This window comes from Lonchura striata, chromosome 3 (genome assembly GCF_050655825.1).
Source record: "Lonchura striata isolate lonStrDom1 chromosome 3, ASM5065582v1, whole genome shotgun sequence".
Lineage (NCBI taxonomy): Eukaryota > Metazoa > Chordata > Aves > Passeriformes > Estrildidae > Lonchura > Lonchura striata.
Window position 1 is genome coordinate 96,641,047 of NC_140705.1, and position 26,387 is coordinate 96,667,433.

The window sequence follows — 26,387 nt, forward strand, 5'->3', positions numbered from 1 at the left end:
GGGAAAAATCCAGTTCCCAGCAGTAGGAGGATTACAGAGCAGCCATGCTGTGGTATGCAAAGGGAGGAGGACTTCAGGAGGCTGAGGGGTCAAATCTTATCTCTTAACAGAGCCCCAGGCTGAATACAGATCACTCCCCGGGGGAACTGCAGAAGTACTTATTTTCTAAATAAACAGCAAGTCCTGCTCTTGTGTCATATAGCAGCCATCACCCCAGGGACCTGATCTTTCTCCCCTTGGCACTGTAAATAATAACAAAGGGAATTTTTTGCCCTTCAATTTTCTGAATAATGATGAAAACATCATTCCTCTGTATCACACTCCAGCTTTTCATCCTCTTCCACACTGAAGTACAGGTTTGCATTCTACCAGAGTCTAGCAGGACTAGCTTTAAGAGAAAAGTCTCCATGGCCTTCCATGAAACATTAAACTGAACAGCTCAGAGAGGAAATAAAAAAAGACTTTAGGTTTACAAAGTTCAAAATCCTATTGTCAGAATTGAGTCTTCTGGTGGGGTTGTAGAACTGGAGAGTGGGTGACTGAGGACTGGCGGACACTTGGATTTAGCAGTGGCTTTGACTCCATGTCCCCATGTTGTCTCTTCACACCCATCACTGCCCTGTACAAAGTGGGACACTTTGCACTCACTCTGCTCAGTGGAGAGTTTTCAGTACCATCTGCCCCTGGAAACAGGCTTTTCCTTCCACAAGCTTCAAGAGTTCTCATTTTTATGGTGCCGGTCCAATGACAACTTGCCCTTTAGAGGTTTGTTTGTGGGTCATGGAGTTAGGGTTACATGTACTGCTTAATAATCAAAACCACAGCAGCATCGTGTATTTCACACAGAGCATCTTGTGCTGTGATCAAAGTCTGCTGACACAGCTCAGACAGCTATGATAGTGCAGTAGCCATTTGCATTAATAGAATACCTCTTAGCAAAGGATTCAATATGCTTTTAGGTAAGGCAGAAGTCCTGGTGGCCCCACTATAAAACAGGTAAAAGGCAAGATGTGACCTCAGACAGAGAATTACACTGCAGTGTCTCAACAGCTTTTAATTGATTATCCAGAAAGAAACACACAGATTGAGTATTTCTGCCTATCTCAAACCTGGGCCAGCTTGGTATCTCTAGGGTGGTCATCCCTAGCTGGTAAGGGCAAGAGCCCATGATCTTGGGGTGATTTGCCTTGTGGTTACTTGCCCCCAGAGGACAGCTCTTCCCCTTTTTGCCTAAAACTGCCACAGCTCTTCACTGGAACCATGATCTTGCCAGCTATGCTTGTCATTCCTGTAAGTCTTAGATCTTTTGGAGTCCTGTTAGGCTTGAGAGTAGAGCCTGTCCTGTTGCCATCTAGTCAGAAGCCCTGACCATGCAGAATGCATGCAAGCAGTGAGGCTGACTACTGGTATCTGCTGTACCCCAACTGCACCCTCAACACGCGCACTAACTATATCCAGGAAACATGAAACACTTCAGGTGTGTGTGTGTGTGTGTGTGTATTTGCAGCAATAAGCTCTAGCTGAAGATTCTGTTTGCAAAGGGTTGATTAGTTCCTTTCAATTTCATCTCAGCCTTATTGTTACAATATACCATCCATCTCCTCTTCCCACTGCAGACATTATTTGCTATTCTTGCACCTGCCTTTTTCAAAAAGGACTTTTATTAGCAATACTAGTCTCAAGCCACAGTCCCACTTTTCTTTCATTTCTGCTAGAGCAATACCACCCACTGCAAAGCTCAGCATCCTTGTAAATGCTGTGGTTACAAACGCATGCATCCTTCAGCAGCATTTCAGACCATTTTTTCACAATGCACATTGTAAATGAGGAGTAATATATCTTCAGAATTGCCCAGAAAACATTATTCTGTTAGCAATATAAAAGCTTCACAGTGTCCGAGTAGGTGCCCTTGCCAAAAATATTTTATTGTGAGCCAGATAATTCAGTTTGAATTGTACATGGTTTGGTATAATCATTCCAGTAAAAGATTCTTTACAATTCTGTAACAGCAAGTCACATGGCTCAATAAAGTTTATTGCTGCAAATGCTTAGTGATTCATGGCATGGATGAATTCTGTTTCTTTCCTGGATCAAGCAATCAATAGCAAAATAATCTCCCTGCAATTACATTGTTCTGCATTAAAGAGGTGTGAAGTAAATAAGTACAAAATCTGATAGAAAAAACAATGTGTACAACATTAAAATGAGCTGAATTTTGAAACTGGGTGTCTTGCACCAGTTTTGCACACAGCCTGTGGTGGAGCTACGTCCAGCACATTCCCAGCCTTAAATGTGCAACAAACCCAGTTGGGACTGAGATATTTCCTTCCCATCATGTCCAACAGAACCTGCTGTGAACATTCTGTGCTCACACAGATCCCCCTGGACATTTCCACAGGTGTCAGGAACCATCCTTTCCAAAACATGCTGAGAAAAGCAGGACCTATGCTCCCTCAACCAACAATTTTGGTTCTTCTAACACTGCTCCTGCACACAGTAAATCAGTGTTTATAACATCCCCTGCTGAGTTGAGTGCAAATTAAATCAGGCTAATTTAGTTTGCACCATCATGTTCAGCTGCGAGTCACAAAAGGAAACAGGGACGTGCATTGAGAGGGAGCTGCTGATGGAGCCCCCTCAGGAGCCTGGTGGGACACAGAGCCTCTTGGGGAGCCCAGTGGGACATGGAGCCCTCGGATGCTCCAGGGACCCTGGGTGTCCCTGCTCCCTCCAATCTGCTCTGCTTCACACACTGAACCCTGTGACTCCACAGCAGGTTGCTCCCAATAGATGATAGATATATCATCTGTAATAAACAAGTACCAACACAGCCATCTATTTATCTGGTTCTAACAGTTTTCTCATAAAAACAGGATGAAAATGATATTGCTTAGAAACAGACTGTTCTGGGGAATAAAGTGCATGCTGTTGTTTTTACTGCTTAATGCCTCCTGACTGGGAACACTTATATGCAAAGGAGTTCCTCTATAAATATGCTTATGCTATTGCTCAGGCCTCAGTGCAATGGTAAGCACATCCCTGAGCTCAGTCATGCCCATGTTTACTTTCTTATCCACAGTCCACCTCATTCCTGAATCTTACATGCACTCTGAAAAAATATTTATGAGATTAAGCACGTAAAAAGTCACAAAAAGCCAGAGGGAAGGTTGCCTATGCAAGCTTAATATAACTCCTTCCTACAAAGGTATTAGAGTGTGATCTTTCATTATATGTTCATTCCCATTGGAGCTCTGTTTCATTTAGCACCCAGACTCAGACTAGGCTGTGCACTGTAAAAGAGCCTAAATTGAGCTGTCTGCAGGAATGCAAAAAAGGGGAGAAAAAAGAAAAAAAAATCAAAGCAGCAAACTGTAACAGTCACTTAGTGTGGAAATTTCCAGCCCAAATAAATGAATGTTAAGAAAGTGGAAAAGGATCCTACAGATGCAGCAAATAACTCTCTCATGGAATTTGACGTGAATAGTCCCACTTATACTGTGCTCTCTAACGCTGTTCACAGTCACGCACCTGGGTTGTACTATTTAATTAGCTACAACCTACATTTACCTGCATCCTTTTGAAGTACACACACTCACCCTATAGAAAATAAATATCCAAATATTTTATCAGACAGCTCCTACCACCCTATGAGAATATTCATTCATCGCCAACCTCTTAATATGGGATTAGTTTACTTTTCACTGTACTGTACTTTTCAATCTGCAGAGAAAACCCACTTTTCTGAAATAAATACACAATCATCATGCAACAAACAGCTGGAGGCCCAGCTCATCACTTGGTCAAATCAAATTAGGGCCACTTCAATAGGGCTATGTTAACTTATAAAAGCAAAAGAGATGGTTTGAATGTTTGCAATCACTTTTCCAAGTCAGGGCTAGGGAAGACTGTTCATTCATTCTGTGAGTCTCTACCCCTTCTTTCTCAGAAGCCCACAGATTCCAGCTATCATGGGCCTAGCAGCTACAGAATGGGTATCCTCTATCAGGTGACAAGTTACTCAGGACAGGGCCTTTTCCCTTCCAGATTCAAGAGCTCCATCACCAAGCACAGCCTCTGGGCACTGCCACAATGTGTGCCTATAACAGCAGTATTGCATCAGCATGAAGCAGGTGATACGAACAACTCAGCCATGCTCCAGGGTGTCACACCGTGCACTTGTGGTAATTGGCATCCAATGGTCTCTCCTTAGTAGGGTTGTCTGAAGTGAAGTAGGACTCAAATTAAATACATTAATTAGTAAAACTTGAGTTCACCAAGTCTGTGGTTAAGTCTGCTTGAGGAAAAGACTTTTCATATGAAGTAAAAAGTTGAAACAGGCAGCCTTCCTCTTCCTGGTACAGGCCTGGTTGTCTCCTTCTCTACAGTATTGCTTCAGGAATAAAGTGTCATCATCATCCACTGAAAATAATATGAAAACAGGGTTGAAATAATCCATCCCTGTGAGAGTTCTGCCATACTCTCACCTGGACTGGACTACAGGGCTTTGGAGATATTCTGCCTTCAGAAGAAATAGAAGCCATAATAAAGCAGAAGACTTAGAAGCCTGAGCCTCCTTGCTGTTTGTAACTTACCCTGTAAGTGGTCAGTAAAAGATACCTTTTCTAAGGCTATAGAATAAAACATGCAGTGCCACATGCAACAAAGGGCCCTGCATCTGACAGTCAGGGGATGGGCTTTACCTCAGATTCCCGGAGATAGATCCCTTTGCCATCTTGTGTTAAGTTTCGGAAGGCCTCTGCAAAATATGTAAATGAGGAGTGTTAACTTGATAGCCAAGAGATCACCACAGCCAAGGCACTGTCTTGGGAAAAACCCCAAAGGCAGAGCTTGTAGTCTGTTCTCAAGTGCATGTGAGCTTCTCTCTTCTGTCCCTGGGAGATCCCTGAAGGCTGGAACACTGGGAGCAGCTGAATAAAGTCAGGTATGTTACTGTCTGCCCATCCATCTGTAAAATCTCAAAATGCTGGTGGTCCCAACCTTACCCACTACAATTATAAGACATGTGCTAAGTGTCTGCAGCATGGTCTGAGTATCAGCTGTCTCATCATCAAACTGCAGCCCACCAAAGACATATTTCAAAGCTTTCTTCTTCCTGGAAAAGGTTTATTTCAAGGCTGTCTCCTTCATGGAAAACAAGTAGTTTTCTTCTGTAATTTGTCTACCTCTTCCTACAAGGCCAGAGCAAATTTGCAGAGAGCTTAATCACTCTGATATGTACAGCTTAGATGTCTGTAGGAAGGGACTAGTGGGGAAGTAAAGAGAGAGCTTAGCTTCCTCTGTATCTGTCCCTTGCTTTAAATTGATTACTCTTGCATTATTCAGAAATCCAGTTCTGCCATTTTCCCACTTCCCACTGCCAGTGGGAACAGCATCAGAGGGGCTATGGCTCAGCTGGCAGACCAGCTTGCTTGGCCCGATACGGAACACCAGCCTCACCTCCCATGATCTCCACTCGAAGCATGAAGCAAACAAAGCTCTCAAAACTGATCTGTAAGTCAGGGTCACCATATCTGATTGCCATCAAATTACAGACTTCATTGCTGAGTGAAATACCTACATAAAATGGGGGGGAAAAAAAAGGAACACAGAATGAGATGGCACAACTGAGTGGTCTTCATCCCTTTTCCAACAGCTTTGTTTTTCAAGACTGGCCTAAGATAATCAAATATTAGCCAGCACAAATGAGACCTCTACATGAACATATCTTCTCCAAATTTAAAAGGGTTCAGGTCTACTCCCCAATACTTACAGTCCTTCCAGAGTTGAAATAAAATTCAAATAGGCCTCTTTTGCTCATGGGATATGAGTGTAATAGCAGCAGCTGGGTTTAAGAGCAGTATTTCCAAGAGGGTAGGAAAGGAGATGAAAAAGAAAATCCAGAGGAAGTTCATACAGAAAGCATCAGTCCCAATGTCAAGCAGCAGCATGTGCAAGGAACAAAAACATTCTCTATTCATGGTCTGGGATTTTAGTTTGCTTTAGCAGAGGTCTGCCTGGGTTTCTCACTGTGCTTGCACTGACTCAGATGAACTGGGTGAACATGCACCAAAAAGAGGAATGATATTTAAGGTGTAAACATGCAAAGGAAGCTACAAGACTGAGCTCCAGCCCCCACACAACACCCAGTAATAGCAGCATCCGGTCCGGTATTTGGATTCATATGGATCATCCTCCATTTCTAGACCAAGCCTCAGACACTGCATGTGAATTAGTGAAGTCTGGCACCAATATAACCTCCGTGCAAGTCCCATGCTTCCAGGTATGGTCCCTGTCGTTTTCAGCAGAGGCAGCAATTTAATACAAGCTGGATCTGGCCTCCTGCATCCCCACAACTCCACAAAATCTTTTAAATTTCACTTAGCAACACACAGGACAGAGTTTAAAAATTGGGTCTGAAATAGGCAGACACTTCTGTTTCAGACAACTCTCAGTGCGAGACCACACTGAGAAAAGAGTGGGCAGCCCATCCCATGGCAAAATAATTTTCATATGTGTTTACCCAGATAAAGAAGGAAGAAGATATAGCCAAGGCCATGCGAACTATAATGTTTTCCATGCCTCCTGAGCTCTACACACAGTTATCAAGATGTTTCCCAGCCCTGTGCTTTTTCTTCAGCTTTTATGAGCAAGAAGATGAGATTTGCCAAAATATGCTGTGGGCTCACCTGTCTCCTGTACAGCTGCATGCATTTCCACAAGGTCAAGCTTTCCTGATCTGTTGGTGTCTCTCTTCTGGAAAACTTCCTGTGGGGTGAGGGAGTACTTTTAAACAAACCAAACCACCCAAAACCCAACAGGTGACACTAAAGGGATAGTGAGCAGGGAGATATTGAAAGGGGGCATAGAAATTACTGTCATACCAAATAGAAAAGCAGCCTTTTCCACAGGACTCTGAATTCCTGGATACTCAGTGTGCCAGTGGCATTTAGCTTAGTGGGAGTATTAAGGTCAGAACATCTCAAACATTAGAAAGCACTCATTATATATATTAAAAAATGAAAAAAGAAAAAAAAAAGCCAAATCAAAAACCCAAACAACCCAGAAACTTGCAGCCACTCTAACATCCATGCAATTATAATATGAGGATAATGATTTCTTAGCCCACATGCCTATTTATAGACTTGATCCTCCTCCCACTAAAGTCAAAGGAAACCTGGCTGCTGATTTTAGAAGTGGCAGGAACCAACCCTTTCCCAAACCAGCTCCAGTCTGTCACAGTTGAACTGTTATTATGGAGGGTGAGAAGTTCAATAAGCAAGGCCATGTCCTGGTGGTAAAGAAATCACAGTAACATCCAGTCTGACCTAAGAAATAATGCTCTGGTAAAGTATTGTATGAGTCAGAAGCATCACTCATGACAAGGATACATCCAGGAGTGCCAAGATACCCTGGCAGGAATCCAGACTGAAATTCAGGCGAAAACTCTGGAAATCTGGAGAGGGAAAAAAAATAAAAATGTTTTGGGGAGTCAATGGACATCTCTCAGAAAAATGGACTCTCACAAAATTCCCCCTTACTTGATGGGCTTCAGCCCCCAAAGCCTTTCTGAAACTTTACACCCACTTGAGAAGATGTATCATTTATGATGATAAAAATATGAGGCAACAGGATGGATTCTACTAGTCTCAGAAAATCCAATATGAGCTCCCTGAAGGCATGTAATATAGAATGAAATATGGTACAGTATCTCCAGCTATTAGAGAAAATGGAAGGAAAAGGACATCCAAAGCTCTAATCCCAAACAGAATTTACTGCATGACCTTGAGCAAAGTCACTTGACCTGAAGTGCTTTGGGGAACAGCACTGCAGATTAATTGAAACCCTTGTACTAAGCATCTCTCTTTCCCTCTCTTTCTCAGACATGCTGCCAGCTCCGTTAATATAATTAAAAGTACAGGCACTGCTGAAAACATGATGCTGCCTCAAATCTTAGCATTCCTGGTTCATATATAACTTGCATGAAAAGTAACAGAAATAGGCTCTAATCTCACTGCAAATCACAATTACAGTTGGTCTGCATCTTCCACTGAGTAAGGGACAGAATCATAACTCACCAATCCTTTCTCTGCATGAAGTCAAGATGCTTTAATAATTTTAATATTGTAATAGTCCTGTTTAGTAAATATGAACCAAGTACCGTAAAGATTTGAAAATAATTCTTAAAATCAATAATTTATTAAAAGCAAAACTCCCTGTTTAATATTGTTTTCTCACAGATAAAACAGTGCCTGGTGGATCAGTTTACAAAGACAGAAGAACTATCCTTGCCCACTTTTGTAGAAAAGAGAGTAATATCAAATTCAGTTTAAGTGAAAAAGGCACCACACCACTCTTGATCATCTTCTTTGTTGCCTGTAATGGCTGGATGGAGCATTTTCTATGTTGCATATTAATCGTTACCGGTGAAGGAACCAGGAAAAAAAATCTGGATTCATCATTATACCTGTAATTTCATTGTCATTGTTCAGAGAGAACAGCCACTGCAATGCCTCACTGCTGCCCAGGTAGTGTTATTTGTTACCAAGGTCCAAATTATAAGCCTGTGGAGTGCTTTGGGCTGCCCCCAGCAGAGTGGATGTCACACATGAGAGAGACAAGCTCAGGGCTCACCTGGTTCTCACAAGCTTGGGTTACAGAGGCCACCTGCACCTCATCCTGTCCCCCAAACAGAGCAAGGGCAGCCCTATGCATGCACAGCAGGGAAGAGTAAATAGCAACACATGACAGTAAAGGCAAGACCCTCCTCCACCACACCAATTCCTACAGACCAGGCTTTCCACATCTTCTAGTTTGGTGCTGCTGAGACTGAGGCAGTGGCACAGGCTGAAATGAGATACAGTTTTAGAATCAAAGCTGAGGTCAAGCTAGGTTTGGAGGCCAAATTAAGAATCTGCATTCATGCTTGCTCTCCTCCCTCATTATTTCAGTTGTTGAAATTCAAACTAGATTAGCTCTGCTTATAACATTTCTGCCATATTGATTCACACCCCAGCAAATCCTTTTGCACTGGAAATCTAACATGGCATCAAAAGTGTCAGTTCAGTCAGATTGAAGCCAGTTTCTCTTCCCAGAATTCAAGAAATAGATACAGGAGCTGAGGCTTTTCTCTGAGAGAGCTTATTTTGCAGAAACGCTATTTCTCAGCACTTACTTCTCCAAGATATATTATTCAAGATCCTCTGGAGCTGAACAGCATTTATTTCAGGATTCTGTGATATGGAAGAGAAATTTAGGGGGTTTTTTTCTAAGTATTAAATCACTTTTCTCCCTCTTTTGTTTTCCCAGCATGCCCCATCTTCATTCTCTGCTTTTCTGGCCCCACTCCAGCCACTGTGAAAATCGATAGAAAAGACTCCCTTTGAATATGACAAGATTCTGAGCCTGTAAGGGCTGCAGTGTGCTCTAAGCTAACTTCTCAGGGCTCCACACAGATCAGTGCAGTAGGGCAGATTTCCACTGAGTGAGGATACAGGCCTTTCAGCCCTGGTGCCATCTGTCCCATCAAGCATACTGTCAAGAGATTTGCTTCAAACATTCCCCTTTTATAATTTAAAAAAAAAAAAAAGGAAACTTTGGAATACTTCTACCCAAACTTTTCAAAGCAGAGACTCCCTCTCTCCCTTGTCATACTAAAGTTTATAAATCTTTTAGAAGCTGTGACAATGGTTTGTTTGGAGCATTTTTTTTAATGTCATTCTTCAAAAATAAAAGCCTGCTTTCAGATCATTGAGATATGTCAGGGTAAAGCCTTCAGAAATGGCAGTATCTGTCTTTGCCTCTTTGTGTACTTGGACGTCCTGACAGCAAAGGACCAGCAACTCACAGTATGTGGCAATTTCTAGCACATCAAAGCCATACCAGTCTCAAAACCAAAATCTTAAACAAGGGGCAAAAAGTGAAAGCATTCCTTGTTTTTAGTAACAGCTGCCTTCAAAATACTCCTATTAAAAGGGCAGATTTGTTTTTGTGAAATTGTGTTTGCCAAATACAGGGTACAATGTTAAATAAATGGAGTGACCTTTTCTGAAAGGTAAAATGCTTGCATCCCTCACCACAGTCAGTGGGATCCCTGATAGCCAGCTCCATCCCAAATCAGGCCTGAGAAATCACTAAAAATAATCTTTTACAGTAAGGCTTGTATTTCAGTAGGAAATAAGGAAGGAAAGATGATGGGACACCCAATATCTATTTCACACCTCAAAGCAGATTAGTTGCCATCCAACTGTGATGAAGTAAGCATGAGACGAGGTTCAGAATTTCAGGGGTGTTCTCTAATAGATAACTTTCCCCAGTGAATGCCCCAAAGGGTAGGATGGATCAACACAGACCATCACGTTGTCCCCAGTACAGTCAACAGGAATTAATGTTTAAGGAGAGCATGTGAGCCTGGTCAGCTTCTATAGTCCATTCTGTTGTTTCCCTGTTGGAAAAGTGATCTTAGAGGGTACATCCCTGCTCAGTCCTTTAGCATTTGTTTATGGACTTTCTGCCCATCAGTTTGCTAATGCCTTTTGAGCCTCTTGATACTGTCACATTCACATTAAATTCCAGGCATTGACACCCTGTTGTGCATAGAAGTGTACCTGTCTCAATGCTATCACATTGCTGAACTTCACAGGCAAATTTGCTGCATGGAGTCATCACTGTACATAGAGTCCAACCTGCTCTCCATAGCCCCTCTCTGCTCCCCAGACATCTACAGACCTCCCTTGAACATCCAGATGCCTTTACTTTCACAGAGCTACATAATAGGTCTGGAGGAGTTTGCTCACACAAGAACTTACCTGTTCAAAATACTTTGTGAAGAAATCCTCCCAAATCTTGCCTTCATACCTATCAACAATTTCCTTTAAGGTATCAAAAAAAAAAAAAAAAATCATTAACTTGCAGAAGAAAAATATTGTCAACCAAATGATTAAAGATGCTTTCCCAGCATGGCATTCCATTCCCTGTCCCTTCCACCCTCTGCCCACCACTGCAATCAGTGTTACATCACTAATACAGCTCACTGCCAAGATACCTCCCTACATCACAGAACTGCTATTTCTTGGAGAGAAATATTCAGATAACATTTAGTGGGGAGAAACATTCCTCTCACTCCACCCCAAGCTGTGCAAAGCATGGGGCTCACTATGTGCCAAGAAGAGAGAAGGGTCTCTGTTCTCCTTTGTACAGCCCAGCAGAGGAGATGAAAGCAGGAAAGGCTCTGTTTGTGCCAGGGGAACAGATTGTGCCATAAATTCCCTAGCACAGGCTGCAGATGTGCATGCACTGCCACTGAGCCCAGTTCTTTTGAAAATAACCTTTAGGCCATTGCACGGGAATAGTACAGCTAAGGTCCCATAATGTCATCAAAATGCTTAAAGCCTGGAAGGGATGGGGAGAAGTGCAAGAATGGACCATGAGTCTCCAAAAAGCCATGAACAGGAAAGACTGTAGAGCAAGCAAGATGTGTAATTAAAATATGTTTGCAAAAGGGCAACTAAGCTGTCTGAAGTTTTGCTGGTCCCCAACATTTGATTGCATCTGTCCCCTTAGTCCAAAGGATTCTGTCTGTAAACCCAAGCTGTGCTTTCAAGTGCTGCAACACAAACACTGACATTTTCACTCAGCCTCTCCTCTAGGGCAGAGCAATAGTAAAATCCCAACATTCAGAGCTGTAGATTGAACCACAGATCCCCCACTCCCCTCACCTTAGAGAGGGTGAAGCTCGTGTTCCCGCCCATTTCCCTGGAGATGTAAAAAAGCAGACACATTAAGGACAGATCTCAGAGCTGTGTGCTTGTCTCAACCACAGGTGTCATTCCTCTTCCCCGGATGGGGCCCTAACCTGCTCTTGCTGTGTGTTTTATTCTCTGGTGTTACAGCAGCAGTAAAGCAGAGTCTCATATCCATACAGGACCCCAAAAGCTGCTGGCATTTGAAGTAGCCAAAGCACCCATTTCTGCACAAGCAACCATTGTCAGCAGGGAGTTCCTGGCAAACTAATGAACCTAAAAAGCTAAAGAGCTCTTATCGTTCTCACAGTCTCAAACATGAGCACACTGCAAGAATTTTGTGGGCCTATCTCAGCCATTTTTGAAAGGAAAAGGCCAAAGCCAGTGCTTCAACCACTGAGAATCCTACAGCAAGAGAAATCTGGAGCTAGCTTCTCTGAAAGAGATTGTGTTGCTTTTTGCAGAGTTAAGTCTTTATGCTGCCCCCATTAGACTAGAAAGACTAGACTTTCCCAGGGAATTAGGTGCTGGCAGAGGGGCAGCAGCATCTCACCGAAGAATGTGCTTCCTGGAGAAGACACGCAGGATGAACTCAGACTCTTGCTGAGGCTTCAGGGTAGATGGGACAATCACGTAGACACAAGGCTCCAGATGGAAGTCATAAGTCACTTCCCGCTCATCAAGGAAAACCTGGTGCTTGTTCACTGGCTGATGTCGGGTGAAGAAACCTGGGGGCAGCTTTCTGTTGCTCTCTTGGTACTGTTCAGGGAAGAAAGGTACGAGAATTGTGTTCTGCCCCAGCTGAACGCATGGACAAAGGGCGTGGAGGATTAATAGGCAGGGTACAGCCAGCCTGCCTTCACATCTCGGCCTGTTTTACAGCACAAGCAGGTAACAGAGCCCAAAGGACTCAGTCTCTTCCCAGGATATGGTGGTTCTTATTATGCAGCACCCTTGCCCAATACTAATATGACAAAAGACTGCGCTTCCTGCAACTTACAGAAAAACTTACACTACTTGTAAGGAACAGCAGCAAGAACTGGGGATGAGAAGCTGTTCCTGTCAATGTGGCTTCTGCAAAAGTCTTTGCCATATGGGCCAAAATGGCTACAGGCAGAAACTGCTCTAGAGACTGCCTTTCACTAGCCAGAACACCTCTTCTCCCACAGGGACCACATATTTTGTCCCCAGCTTCTCCTTTGCACAAGGGATCTGGTAGCAGAGGATTTTTCAGAACACCTGTGACTTGAGCATACTGCATGAGCAACCTAAGCCCTTGTCCTCACTTCATGCAAGTGTCCTTGATTTGTCTGGCACTCTTTGCTCTTCAGGCCCTTTTCTGCCACAGGATGATGGATAAAGTGTTGATCCAGGCAACATGAAACTAATTTTAATGCCACTGAGTGCCCACTACACAAGCCCAATAAATAATCCTGCTAGCTAAAACTACCGTCACCTTCTGATCTTGGCTGTTCCTCAAAACATATAGCCATTTTACTCTGCAGCCTCATGGGGAGATGCTATTCCTCTTCCTTTGCCAGTATTTTTCTTACTAATAGGGCAATCTTTCTTATGAAGAGTTCAGGGTTACTCCTCCTCATGCCCCTTATGTTAAATTCAAAGTTTTTATATTCCAGTCAATACTCTCTTGACAGCAGTTCCAATACCTTAGATGCACTCAGCTTGCCATCTCTCAGTATTGATCTTGGCAACCACTACAAACCTGAAATTGAAGTCCTGGCTGCCACCATTCCCATTCAGGTGTGGCAGAGCACTGTACTAGGGTCACACTCAGACCCTCTCTGCTAGAAAGTTTACCTTGAAGGCAACTCTAATAGTGCCCAAAATACTGAAGTCAGGAAGGAGTGCATCTTTTACCATGCTGGGTCTACAGTAACTTGGAACACAATTGTGCTGCCCATACCATATACTCAAACTAGTTCTTTGCCAGCCCAAGTTCTCATTTAAGAGGTGTACTCTCATTTGAGTAGTAACAGAGTGGAAGATATGCCCCTTAAAGACAATATGAGCTAAATCTTTCCCTGTTTTAAATAGCCCTCTGAGGTCAGGGCCAAAATCAGGACTTAATCAGGATTTAAGTTTCAAGACCCTTTCTCAGGTCCCAAAGGGACCTTTATCTCTTGGATAAAGAAAATGCTAGAAGTGCAGCTGACCTGAAGAAGGTGAAAACACCTGTACCATCAGACAGCCGGGAACCTGAGCTCCCTAGGAGATCTTTGACTCACATGGGGCACAGGATCTTTTCCCACCTCATGCCAAGACTGGAAGGCAGCAGAAAGGCAGTTCTGACTCCCACGACACAGGCAAGAATTGGGGCACTATCCCACAACTGCAGCAAGGCTGAAGTGCTCATCAGGTAAAGGTTGATGTAACTTCTAATACCTCTGAAGACCCAGGAGAGAAGCTGAACAACTAATGCCCACTCTCAAGGCCAATGAGCTGTCCTGATATGGCTGCTTTTCAGTAGATGGTTCTGCATTATTAGTGGCTTGCTGTGGTGACTCACTGAATTCAAATACTGTCACACATTGTCAGCCAAAGAACAAAGGCAAACACACCACATTCAGCATTGTCTTAACAGCTGTGCCAGCCCAGGTCCCCAGACAACAGTCAGCAATGGTGACAAGGGACTCACCTGTAGGCCCACCTGTAGGAAGAAAAGAAACAACATCTGTCAGTCAGTCTCTGTGCCTCACCAAACACAGCCAAATCATTCCTGGGAAACAGAACAGCTACAAACACCTATATGAGGTCTTTGCCTTCAGAAACCTCAGTCCCTCCACCCAAAAACCCTTCTCCACAGTCACCTCTCCATAATTGTGCAAGCTTACAGCAGCAACATGACCTGTGGCTTTGTTCAAGGGAGAAGTGTGGCCCTCAAGGTACTCAGATAAGCAGGGAATTAAGGTAGGAAACTCACACTGCTAGTTATATCCACTCGCCTCTGGGTACATGGGGAGCTAGTGGTATGCACACATGAGCAGCTGCCACATCAAACTAGGAACACTTTTTAGGCACAATTTTACCATCGTTGGAAATAACCTGAGGGCAGAGCTCTTTGTACCCCAAAGTAAGGGGACTCCTGGCACCCTCTTCCAGCTATCGCACATTCCCTCAGAGGCAGCAAAATAAATCCCAATGTGCTTTGAAGCAAAAGGCACTTCTCACTGCTCTGCAGGGTGACACATGCTGGACAGGCAGCAAATGGGGCACAGAGCCCAAGGGAGCCTAGTCCTGCTGTGTGAGGATACTGGGCACAGGCAGGAGGAAAGAGCGGAGATCACCCTGCACACAACAAAAACTCTTGGCTTGCAGAGCACTACAATCTACAGGGGCTGGAAGTTCTCCTGTTTGATGAGAGCAAGAAAAGCAAAGCAATTCTTTGCACCTTATAGAGCAAAAATCCAATGAAAAGGTGAGGGGCTCGGTTCCGGTGTTTGGTGCTGTATTTCTGCATGAGGGATATAACCACACTACACGTACTTGGGCTTTTCTTACTGTCTTCAACTGGCAATACATTCAGCCAGTACTGAGGGTTCATCCAAAAGTTGCCTAAGTAAAACAAGAAAAAACATTTTGATGCCTTTTTTCCATCACAAAATTGATTGCCAGCTTCCCACATGATGCCTGGCATTGGATTGAATAGGTTGTCTGGCTCTCCAGACCCCAGAGGAATTTAATTTTAAGGTGCAATTTACAAGTTTAGCAGTGCAACTACTATCCAAGACAGGAGAAAAGACCCAGGAACAAGGAACTATACTTCTACTTACATGCAATTATATGCTCATTTGTTTATATTCCTCTCTCACCCCTGGTGTATAGGCTAGCTGACTTTATACTCCACCTGCTCTGCTTCCAGAAGACCTGAGCCTCTGACTATTTTATTCACTTTACTTAAAACACACTCCCTGGAGCTGCTGAGGATGCAAATTTTAGCAGACAAGTTTAATGCCCTAGAGCAGGTCAGTGCTGGCAATTGATCCTGGGATCCTAAAGCTTATTTCATGCTATAATCAGCCCACTGCCCTATGTTTGTAAGCAGTGCATCTTCTGTGATAGCAGAAGCCAGTCAAAGCTCTTCAGGTGCTTATTTCTGATGTTTGTGTGGAAGCTTAAACAGGAAGTGCATGTTTCTGTTGTCAATTTTACGTCAAGAGGTTATAAGGAGCTGGTAACTGAGTCAACAGAGCATCCAAAGGTCAGAGCTATCCAAAAGAGCACCCCTCACCTTTACTGAATCCCAAACTTCCTCCTGCTGTACTTCCTTTAACCCATCTCCCACTCTTCAAAGAGTACATCCACTTTTTCCCATCTTCCTGGCTCATCAGGTCTGGAGTTAATTTACAGATCACCAGATCTACAAAATGAATCTTAAAATCTTGCAGAGACATCCTGGGAAAAGAGTACCAAGAGACATTTTGTCAGCAATTTAGTTTAGCCCATATGGTTCATAAAACTAAAAGGGAGCGGGGAACTTCGAAGCCGCACCATTCTGTGTTACATATGGTAATGCTCATATTTTATTAGGCAGTAAAGAAGAGAGCGTCTGCTTCTACAGCAGCAGCTAGGAGTAGCTAATGCACGACTAAAACTTCAGCAAAGGATAGCAGAAATAGAGAATAAAATAATCTTGCCAGGAAAGGGAGTGCAGTGAAAACACAGGGGCGGCAACATTGCCACCTCGTGGCAAAAGCTGTGGAGAAACGTCAGACAAACAGGCAAGACAAAAGCTCCTGGGGCTGTCCTTTATCTCAAACAGCCCCAGGAGACCTAGGAATGCTCTGCTTCACCCTCACTCCTGCATTGAAGAACAGTGCATTCCATATTGGCACAGCCACTCCTCCTCACAGCATCAAGCTGAGAGAAGCACGGGCTGCTCTAAAGCTCATCACCTATGCCTTGGCTACTGGCAGAGAGGGGAGAAGAAAGACTGTGTCATTACCAGAATTCTCCATCATCCTGCTTTTTCCTCAGCAAAATCTTCTCCTTCGGGCTCAGCAGCTCCCATTTGTAAGAGCTAAGGGGGAAAACATGAGGTGACTAACCAAATGTGGCCACAAATTCAAGGCAGAGGACAAAATCTTCCTCTGTAAAACAAGGCCAAATCCCTATTTCTACATATCTCCATGCTTATCCCCCACTATGCCTTCAGCCACACAAGACTCTCCACAACCACACTGGGTCCCATGAGATGTAGCTAAATGGGTCCAGTTTTCTGCAGTAGAAGCCAGAAATGTTCAATTTTCATCAGCCACTCCCTTCACTTGAACACACAGCTTCCAAGTACTTAAAATATAAAAATCTAGACCTGCTTTGTTGGTTAATTTTCTGTTAAAGAAGACATAATAGGAAGAGTGTTTGGCATAATGAATGGATGACTAGGACAGCACAAGAGGCAGCTGGGAGTCATTTCAAAGGCAGGCCTGCAGTATGTTGCTCATTATGCTCTTCAACAGAACAGCTGGTGTGCTGTCATTATGTGACAGACATGCATCAGAGAAGTTACTGCTCTGCACACAAGGTGAAAGCCATTCACATTCCCAATGACCTCTCTACTCTTCCCCCGCTTCAATGCCTTGAGCCTCAGCAAACAGCCTGTTCAGGGAATGAAGTGAACCTTGGGAGCAAGAAACATGCTCCGCTTCAAAGAGGAACGGGACAAAAGTTTATAGTTGTCCATGGTCTAGAATGCAAACCACTGTCTTTTATGGGTCCCAATTAAAAAGAAAGAAAAAAAATCAGGTAGATGCAAATATGGAGCCCATTTACTTCTACCAGTCGCTTCCTCTGATCTCATGCCCAATTGTATTTCCCCAAGCAGCCAGGACAGAAGAATCCTTCCTAGTTACCCAATTCCAACACCTTGCAGCCTGTGGAAGATTTTCCTGGGCCCTCCCATGATAAACAACTGTGTCCTGAAACATGGGGGTTTTTTAGAGCCTCCTGCACAGCTATCTGTCCCTTTCCATGCTCTCCCATTGCAGCAAGATGGTCAGCATCTCATGTTCATATTATGTTTCCTCTGGCATTAGTGAAAGGAGAAGTAGAACTGATCTGATTAAGGCTGCATGTGTGAAGTGAGGCCAGCTACAGCAGCGCTGTCTGCTGGAGACATAGAAATCTATGGAGTCATTGCTTTGACACCAGAAGGTCTGTGCAAGCGTTATCTTATTGCTAACCTCAACATTAATTCATGCCTGAAGATGGCAGCATCTTTCCTCCAAGAAACCTTTCCTTTGCTCAGTGTAACATCTTTCCTATTGTAAACTCACCTGTCACTCCAGTCTCCTTTCCACTCAATTTTTCCCCATGGATTTCTCAGTCTCAATAGGTTTTCTGGTCCATATTGACAGGTCACCTGCAGAAAACAGTAACATTGTGCTTACCAAGGTCTCAGCAGTATCTGGTTTATATCATTGTACTATGTCAGATATTAACAACAATTTTGTTTGTTCTCATAGATGCCATCAAGTATGATGATAAAAATCTTTGAATGTGCAACTCTAAATGCCAGCAACAAAGAGATTAAGGTGCTTCATTTTACATTCTAAACTGAAAACAGAGACATGACAGATTCCTAATCTAAAGGCTTGACTGTAAATTCTTCTTCCTTTCCAACATCTGCTCATTTTGTACTCATGTGAAAACCAAGTCCTACCCCAGTGCAATGGCACAATACAGCCCCCATGGGTGACCACACAGATTAATGCTTCCTGAACTGGGATGTCATGGTGGGAGAAGAGGCCAGTTAGGGGCTTTGCTGACAGTACACAGCAGAACAGCTGACTTCACACTGTTTCCACATGCTTGGTCAGTCCCTTAAGGCTTCCTGGCTCTTCATGTCATCAGAGGAGCCAGACTGACAGACAAGTTGTTGAAAAACTCCACACATAAACTCCTTCTGCTCCTCCTGTAGGAGAAACAGATATGCCTCAGCCAGCTCATCTGTCCTGCCCTTCCTACTATCTCTTGCTACAGGTACTGAACATGCTTTCACTGAAATGTCCAAAGCCCCACACAGTCTTTGCCATCCTTGTCAACCTCTTCTTGAGGCTGGACAAGATACTCATCCACCAATTCAGAAGGAAGAAGCTCCTACCTTTTGGGACATATTATTTCAAGTCACTTACCTCTAGACAAAGATCCTAAGGGGACTCCCAGCAATTGTTCTGCATATTAGTGGGGTCCCCCTGCACTGTCTGCACAGGAGCACAGGTCAGTTCCCTTACTCCACACCCCTGACCCATATTTCCATCTGCAGTTCTTCATCTTTTGGCCTTTACATCCTTACTTCTCTATGGCCTCTCCACTGGCTTCAGAGGAAGGCTTTTTACCCTAAGTAAAAAGCACATCCCCAAGTTTCAGCACATCCTCACAGCAGCCCCAAAGGCCAGTCCTTTCATTCTTAACAGCTAAGATGAATTTCTAAGTGATGGTCTCAGCATAGCCCCATGAATCATTCCATCCTTAGAGATACACTGATACATAATAATCATCCTTTACATCAAGGCCTCCAAATTAAAATGGACACACTTAAAATATGAATCTTAACAAAGCCCACAGTCTCTTTTAGCCTTAGGCTAAGAAAAGAGTTGATCTGATCAATAGTTCAATTTAAGAATGCAATAAAAATTGCTAATATCCAAATTAACCTGGACCCAGGATATTTGGGCTGGTCTTACCTTTCTAATACCAGTTACTGTGTAGGCATGGCCAGCAACAAGCCCATTCTTCAGGACCTTTGTTGTCTGTATACAAGAAAGAGAAACAGAAGGAAAATAATTATTCTATCCCTACTCATACAGCAGGCTTATACCAATAGCAGAGACATGTACTTGTGTAAGCAATGACTTTCAAAGTAACAGGAGAACTGAAAATAAATAAATAAATGTAACCTCCTAAGAGCCAGATTTTTCAGTATGCTTGGAATTGGAAGGTTGATTGTTAATGGCCCTTCCTAAATTGTGGGTCTTCAGCTAGAGACCATGTCACTTTAAGGAAGTCCAGGAGGTTAGGTTTTGATTTTCAGAAAAGTAGAGTTTTCCAACAGCTGAGGTGGTAGCATAAAGCTCGGAAGCCAAAACTTTAATTCATGTTCTGAATGACCCAAGTCTCTACCTTAGCTATAACTTTATTCCATATGTGTCTGTACCTCACTGCACCATCTGTAAAAATGGAAAATTTATTTAATAAAATTGGGGAAATGCAGTAGATCCCTATTTAATAGAATTTGTTTCATAGATAAACCAGTTCCTAAACATAACAGGGAGCCGAGAACATCAGGCAATCAATCCATGAGCAAAGTTTAACATGAAGAATGTGACTTCTACAGAAAGCCACGTGGGGCAGCTTTGATACATTTTGAGTCACAATGGCCAGCCGAGCAGAGGGAAAACAAGTCTGGAAAAGTTTTTGGCTGTAAAGGCATTTGATGTCACTCTAAGCCTCACCCCTAAGTGTGTCTGACAGCCCATGAGAGATGTGCTGTAGGTGGCTCTTGTCAGTATATGCCACAGATCAGGAGGAGCTTCTGCAAGCTTGATCCTTGTATTGACACCCCCTGTAAAATCCACCAAGGCTTCTGAAACTTGCCCAATCTGCAGATCTTCATAGGAGCCATAGAGTCTGGCAAAAAAAAAAAAAAAAAAAAAAAAAAAAATCAATATAGTCTTTGGGTTATAATCACAGATGACAGGTTGAGAACAGGTTGCCAATGAAAACATAAAAGAAAGTGTGCAAAAAGCAAAAGGAAGGCTGTAACTCATGATTCATTTTAAGGGAATTTTTGGCATTTGGGAAGAGGAGAATCTACAAAATTGCCTCCAAGATTGGCCATAGTCTGAAAGGGACTCTTCACTAGCTGTCATCCCTGACTACACTGTAATGAGAACATGCCCATCACGACTCTTTGATAACTCTGCCTTAGAGAATGTTGCCTGAATTTATCACCAGGTACTGTGCTGTATCTAAGATATAGTACCTTGAGAAATACTGTCCTGAGAGCTCAGCCTCTAATCTGATTTTCTTTATCACTCCAGTGCAACTTGGCCCAGTCTTTTCACTCTAACACCAAATGAAAATAACTGAACATTCTCACCTTTGTGTGATCTTTTTCTCAATGTTAACTAGAGTATTTTTCCCTGCTCTGCAAAGATTATTTCAGCCAAATATCAACAAACTCCATCAGTTAGGCCTTGCTGCTTTCTTCTTTGTGCTGATACTACCATGGTAGACAAAACACCCTGGAGAGAAGCTACTGTTCTCCCCATGCCATATGACTTGGGACATGACTCAGTTTCAGGAACATGAGAGCAAAAATATTTGCCAAAACAAAGTGCAGTGCTCCAGCAGACCTCCAAAATTAAAATCCTTGGAGGTTTCTCACACTGATAATACATTAAAGAAGGCTTTAGAAATCATTCACATTTAAAAATGTCTATCTATGGTGTTCGACTCTGTGATATTTACAAAGAAGGCATCAGCCTTAGCCAATACACTGCAAACAATGATAACACGCAGAGGACAATCCCCCACAGTAGGGCTGTTTTTTCACCTAAACCCTTGGATTTAAACTGAAGGGCCTGGTTTGATAAAAGCTACTGCAATGGTAGCTTTTTTTTTTTTTTTTTTTTTGTGTGTGTGTAATAATAGATAGATGAAAGCCATCTACTACATTACAAATGTAGCAAGGCCTAGGAGATGCATTTATAAACAAGAACAAACTGCGTAGGCACCAACCAACATATTTTAGAGAGACTATTTGCATAACTTGAAATTAGTCACTTACTTAGCATATGCCTTCTCCAGAAGGGCTCCCCAAAACACGTTCTTATAGACTGAGGAAACAAAGAGCAGCTCCCCAGCCTCATTCACGGGCAGGCGATCATCAACCACCACGTCAATCCATTCCCCAAAGTGCCAGAACTGTCAGGGGAAAGGAATGAGATGATGTTTCCCTTGGAAGGGACCTCCCCTTGAAACAACAGGAAAGGCAAGATAGTCTAGCTGTGGATACAGAACAAGCTGCTGTGGGTCAGTGGGATGTGCTGATTCACCCACAGAGCCAGTTCCTCAACCCCACCCAGCCAGAGGAGAAAACAAAGCATCTATCAGGTGTAAAATGAGTAAGCAGGGAAATTAGCCACAGGTGGACTTCTGGGGAAGGAATTCCTAACTGCAGGGTAACAGAGTTGTACCAAGAGGTGGGCAAAGGGGCAGAATATTTGAGCTGATGTGTTCAGGTCCTGCTGACTGTTGCCACTCTTGAAAAAGAGTTTTGTTTGCATTAAAATATGGGTAGGACACAGCTGGAGAGAGCAGCCAGGCAGAGGTGTTTCCTCAGTGGCTTGCAGTTGATTCACTGCCTGCAATACTTTGTGGGAGGGGTGATGGGCTCCTCTCCAGGCTGGGATACCCTCTGGCCACTTGCCCCTGGCCAAAGGGAACCACATACAAATTATCCAAGGGTGTGACACAAAACACAGCAGCGGATATCTGAGGATCGCCTGCAATCTGGGGGAGCAGCTGTACCCGGAAGTGGAAAATGCCCGCGTATTTCCTCTCAAAGCTCTGGTTTTGTGGCACAACTGCAGCCAAGATGTCCTGGTGGAATGTCAGAGCTCCCAGGGCCGCCAGGAACCAGCAGTTCTCTGTGCCAAGACAAACGGACACATGCATTTGGCTGAAAAGTGAGAGCTCTCAGCCAAGTTCAGCAACGCCACCAAGATCCCAGCAGAAGAGCTGTTGTGCTGATGTCTTTACAATTATAACAAATCATACACGCAAAATTATATGGTCCAGTCATGTTCCTTACTTAGCCAAACCATGATTGGTTTATAATTGTTCTCTCATGATCTTTTCATTTGGGTACTGTTTGGTTAAATAAGAAATTTAGCAAGCAATAACTTTCAACAGAAACATTCTGTGTTTTACCAACATTGTGTTGGGTTTTTTCTGTTCTCTATAAAAGCAACTATTGAAACAAAACTTTTCAAATTTTCTTTGAAAACATTAGCTTTCAGAAAAGAACATAATTTCCAGTGGATCTCACATGCAATACTGTACTTAGCAAACTTTGGTTTTAAGGTCATAAAGCACTTAAAAATTACCCACCTCTACCTGATTTTCAAATGGCAGTATAGTCTTTTTAGACAACACAAGCTTAAAATTATTTTTCTAACAGCAAGGCTGAGAAGAGAACACACTCACACTGAGCTTTAGGTACAAATATAAAGCCCTTCTGTGGTCTCTCTTCAGTTATCAAGCAGCAACACCACAGGCCAGTAAGAGCACAGGAACACTTCCTATTAGCATGGGCAGAAACAACACACAGTGGTGATTTCAGCTTGTGGAGACACCTCTCATGCCTCAAATCCCACCTCAGAGCTTGCCAGCTTATTTACTGAGCTTATGTCAGTAAATGATTGCTTCATCCACACCATGCCAAGTGGAGAGAGGAGGAGATGGATACCTTCTATTTCCATGCTATGTTTTATACATTCAAACTTTCATGCAAAATGTTATCTTGTATAAGAATACTTAGATATTTATACAAAGGAATTTCCTTACCCACCAATCCTTGGCAGAGATCAAGCTGCTTTCTGTTTGCAGCATAAAATACAGGACTTTTGTGCAATGCCTGGGAAGCACAAAATGAAAAGAAAAAAAAGGAGAGAGTTAAGCCAGTAACATGAGCTGATCTAGCATGAAAGTTATAGCTTTTAAAATACTGAGAGTCCTTTGTTCCAGCAGACATTATTCTGGCTCAGGTATAACTCTATTGTTATGTGCTCTGGCTAACCTGACACCAGCCTGGGCACACATTTGTGGTTGGTCTATGTTGAATTTGGTCTCCAGCATAAGTCACTGGTGCTCACCATGGCTTCCCATGGACACCATGCTGAGAAGACAACCCTTCAAACCTGCCAGTCCCACTCCTCCACACAAGTGTCAGCCAAAAGAGGTTATGAAGGCAGAGCATAACTGTACAAACTTTCACCCAACCTGGCTGACATATCCACAGCTTGACTGACAATTGAGCTACAAGCTGATGGCTGCTACAGAATTCCTGTTGCTGTGACAAGAATAGGTCTGTGAATAATTGAACAGAGAGAAATAATGTGGTGATTTTCTTCTCTTCACAAGTGCCTCTAGGGTTAAATTAATAACCTAAGTGTCAAAATAATATTTTACTCGAATGACCCAGAAATTGCTCAAGCTAAGTTTCACACTGGTGGCTTCCCCTGCGGGCAGTAGCAAAGAAACAGCTTCCCTCAGAAGGCAGTCACAGTAATTAGACACCAAACCCTGCCCTTGGTGAGCTTGGGTGTTCAGTTTGCAGGCCATCACTCATAGATGGAGCAAGCTACAAGCCTGCAGGCTGAATGGCAGAATCTCAGCACAGGGACTGAAGGATGCACAGCATCCATTCTCAGAGAATCTTTGCTCAGAAAGTTTGGCATCCTAAGCAAACAGCAGCCTTCTTCACAAGGCAGTTTTAGAATCATAGAATCACAGAATATGTTGAGTTGGAAGGGACCTATCAGGATCATCAAGTTCAACTCCTGGACCTACACAGGACACCCCAACAACCATAGCAGAGCAGCAGAATCGTCCACTGAGAGACAGAGGAGGTTTCAAAGTCCATTCCAATACCTGAGGGATGGAGAGACACTTAAAAGTCTTTGTAGAGGCCAGGACTCATGCTCTTTTTTTTTTTTTTTTTTTTTTTTTCCAGAAACCTGATCCTTCTGGGATTCTGGGAAATTGTTTAAATCTCACAAAATTTAACAGCTAGAAAATAACTCAGCTGGGAGATGCTATATGGTATTACCTGGCAGAATTCCCTACAGACAAAGGAATTCTGAAATTCTCACATAATTCTGTACATTGCTTTCAGGAGGATCTGATTGTCAATACTCTGCTCAATGGCTCAGTAAGAGCAGAACTGCCATTGATAGTAACAGGCCTTATCTAACTGTGCCAGGCCCCTGTCTTGGCCTCCCAAACTTGTTATCAACCCTTTTGTTATGAGAACATGCTCTGTGACCAGCCTTTGCACCTGGGTGTCTCTTGTTGTGATGTTCAGTTTAAGCCTGGAATGCCAGCAAAGGCCTTGGAAATGTGAGCACAAGTAGAAAACAAAGCTCCCAAAACTGCAGCCAGCTCACAGACTGATGCTCTTGTGATAGAACCTCAGCCTTGAGAGCTGGGGAAAGATTACTCCAAATACAATAGACTAAATAGTTAAGCAGGGGAAAAAACCCAGCCCAACAAGAGGATAAGGCACCTGCCCTGTCTGGGAAAGCAGCAGCCTCCAGCCTCATAACAGTATGAGGTCCATGGGAGAGAGGGGTCATGGCTAAGAACTGTCTGGAAACCCAGAAATCTTCTAAAAGGTCATGATCTTGAACTCTGGGGAGAAGGATCTCATCAGTCACCACAGAATCACAGTGAGATCACTGTAGCTGTGAGCTCCAAGGAAACCAACTCTCCCTGCTCCCTTTGCCTTCTCTCCCTGCCTACTCCAAGTGTTACTGGATATAAACAGAACAAGGCTGGTTATGATTTTGGGCAACAAATGCTTCAAAGACAATTATGAGACTCCATGTACCCCAGCTCCCAAAATGACACCTGATGCAATAACTGAAATCCCCAGAGCCATTAATGTACACCTAAATGAAAGTCTAACAGCAGTCTGTTCAATGCTAAAACTATTTGCTGGCTATCATCTGTAATCATCCTCTTACACACAGTACTCACTAAAAGTCACTTACGTGTGGCCTCTTCCACTGTATATTTCGGGGAAGTTTCTTTAGCAGTGCTCCTGTTCCAATAGAGCTGATGTGAGCAGGGAAGGTGTCGTCTATGAACAAGCGTTTGTTCTTCAAGCATGACTCCAGCAAAGCCTGGTAGTTCTGCTGGATGGGAGGCGTGTGTTTTTGAAAGATACTTCTACCTAAAGGCACAGGTGACTTCTTTTTTTTCAAGCACAGCAGAAAAGGCATGATGATGTCTCTCCAATAACACTAGGATAGTTTTTTTTCACTGAGGATTCTGGAAGGATCTCGCACTGCACAGTTCTGCTGGAAACTCTGTGTTTTCTCAGATGAGGCGTGTCTTTTCAGAAGAATTCCTGACAGTTAAAATAAGTATAAAAAGTAAATTTAATCCTGGCTTTTAAAATTTTCTTCTTAGTCAGCAGGGATGGGTAGGAACAAGTGGCATTCCCAGGAGAAGTGGGGGCTCACCCAATTCTAACTGAGCGCTTATCACTGCATTTTCAAGGCTTTAATATCACTGTAGATCTGAGTGAAATCAAATTGAGTGACCCCATTGACTTTTACCAGAGCTTTGAAGCCATACACATGGCTATTCTATGTCTCTGCACTATTTTAGGCTCTCCAGGATATTTTCATAACGTGTTGCAAACATGAATGACAGTCTTTATTCAATCACATACTGTCATGAAGTTATTTCCTCTCCCCTCACCCCAAAAAAAAAGAAAAAAAATCAATGTAAAACAAAGACTAACAGAAAAATCGAATACATTAGGTTTTAGAAAGCCACAACTCACACTCCTATGATAGTTATTTTGCCCTTTTTGCCTCATTTTAGAGAATGATATGA

General features: G+C 43.1%; 1 protein-coding gene across 6 annotated transcripts in view; it reads right to left on the minus strand.

Moving 5' to 3' along the window:
* Positions 1 to 1,036: 1,036 nt before the first annotated feature.
* Positions 1,037 to 26,387, minus strand: part of CAPN14 (calpain 14) — a 32,699-nt gene continuing 7,348 nt past the window's right edge. For 3 of the 6 annotated variants that reach the window (XM_085575868.1, XM_085575867.1, XM_085575869.1), the window contains 21 exons: positions 25,535 to 25,893; positions 23,328 to 23,397; positions 22,290 to 22,408; positions 21,547 to 21,683; positions 20,210 to 20,384; positions 19,442 to 19,507; positions 18,032 to 18,117; positions 16,702 to 16,776; positions 15,988 to 16,151; positions 15,148 to 15,311; positions 14,395 to 14,406; positions 12,292 to 12,497; positions 11,715 to 11,751; positions 10,806 to 10,868; positions 9,173 to 9,230; positions 7,389 to 7,453; positions 6,882 to 6,950; positions 6,687 to 6,765; positions 5,458 to 5,574; positions 4,701 to 4,756; positions 1,037 to 4,419 (listed from right to left, as the gene is read on the minus strand). In XM_085575868.1, coding sequence (XP_085431994.1) covers positions 4,393 to 4,419; positions 4,701 to 4,756; positions 5,458 to 5,574; positions 6,687 to 6,765; positions 6,882 to 6,950; positions 7,389 to 7,453; positions 9,173 to 9,230; positions 10,806 to 10,868; positions 11,715 to 11,751; positions 12,292 to 12,497; positions 14,395 to 14,406; positions 15,148 to 15,311; positions 15,988 to 16,151; positions 16,702 to 16,776; positions 18,032 to 18,117; positions 19,442 to 19,507; positions 20,210 to 20,384; positions 21,547 to 21,683; positions 22,290 to 22,408; positions 23,328 to 23,397; positions 25,535 to 25,765 — 2,076 coding nt within the window. In that variant the 5' untranslated portion in view covers positions 25,766 to 25,893 and the 3' untranslated portion in view covers positions 1,037 to 4,392. Of the gene's footprint in view, positions 4,420 to 4,700; positions 4,757 to 5,457; positions 5,575 to 6,686; positions 6,766 to 6,878; positions 6,951 to 7,388; positions 8,845 to 9,172; positions 9,231 to 10,805; positions 10,869 to 11,714; positions 11,752 to 12,291; positions 12,498 to 14,394; positions 14,407 to 15,147; positions 15,312 to 15,987; positions 16,152 to 16,701; positions 16,777 to 18,031; positions 18,118 to 19,441; positions 19,508 to 20,209; positions 20,385 to 21,546; positions 21,684 to 22,289; positions 22,409 to 23,327; positions 23,398 to 25,534; positions 25,894 to 26,387 lie in introns of those variants that run through there. The other 3 variants (XM_085575871.1, XM_085575872.1, XR_014953967.1) reach the window with 3 other exon arrangements.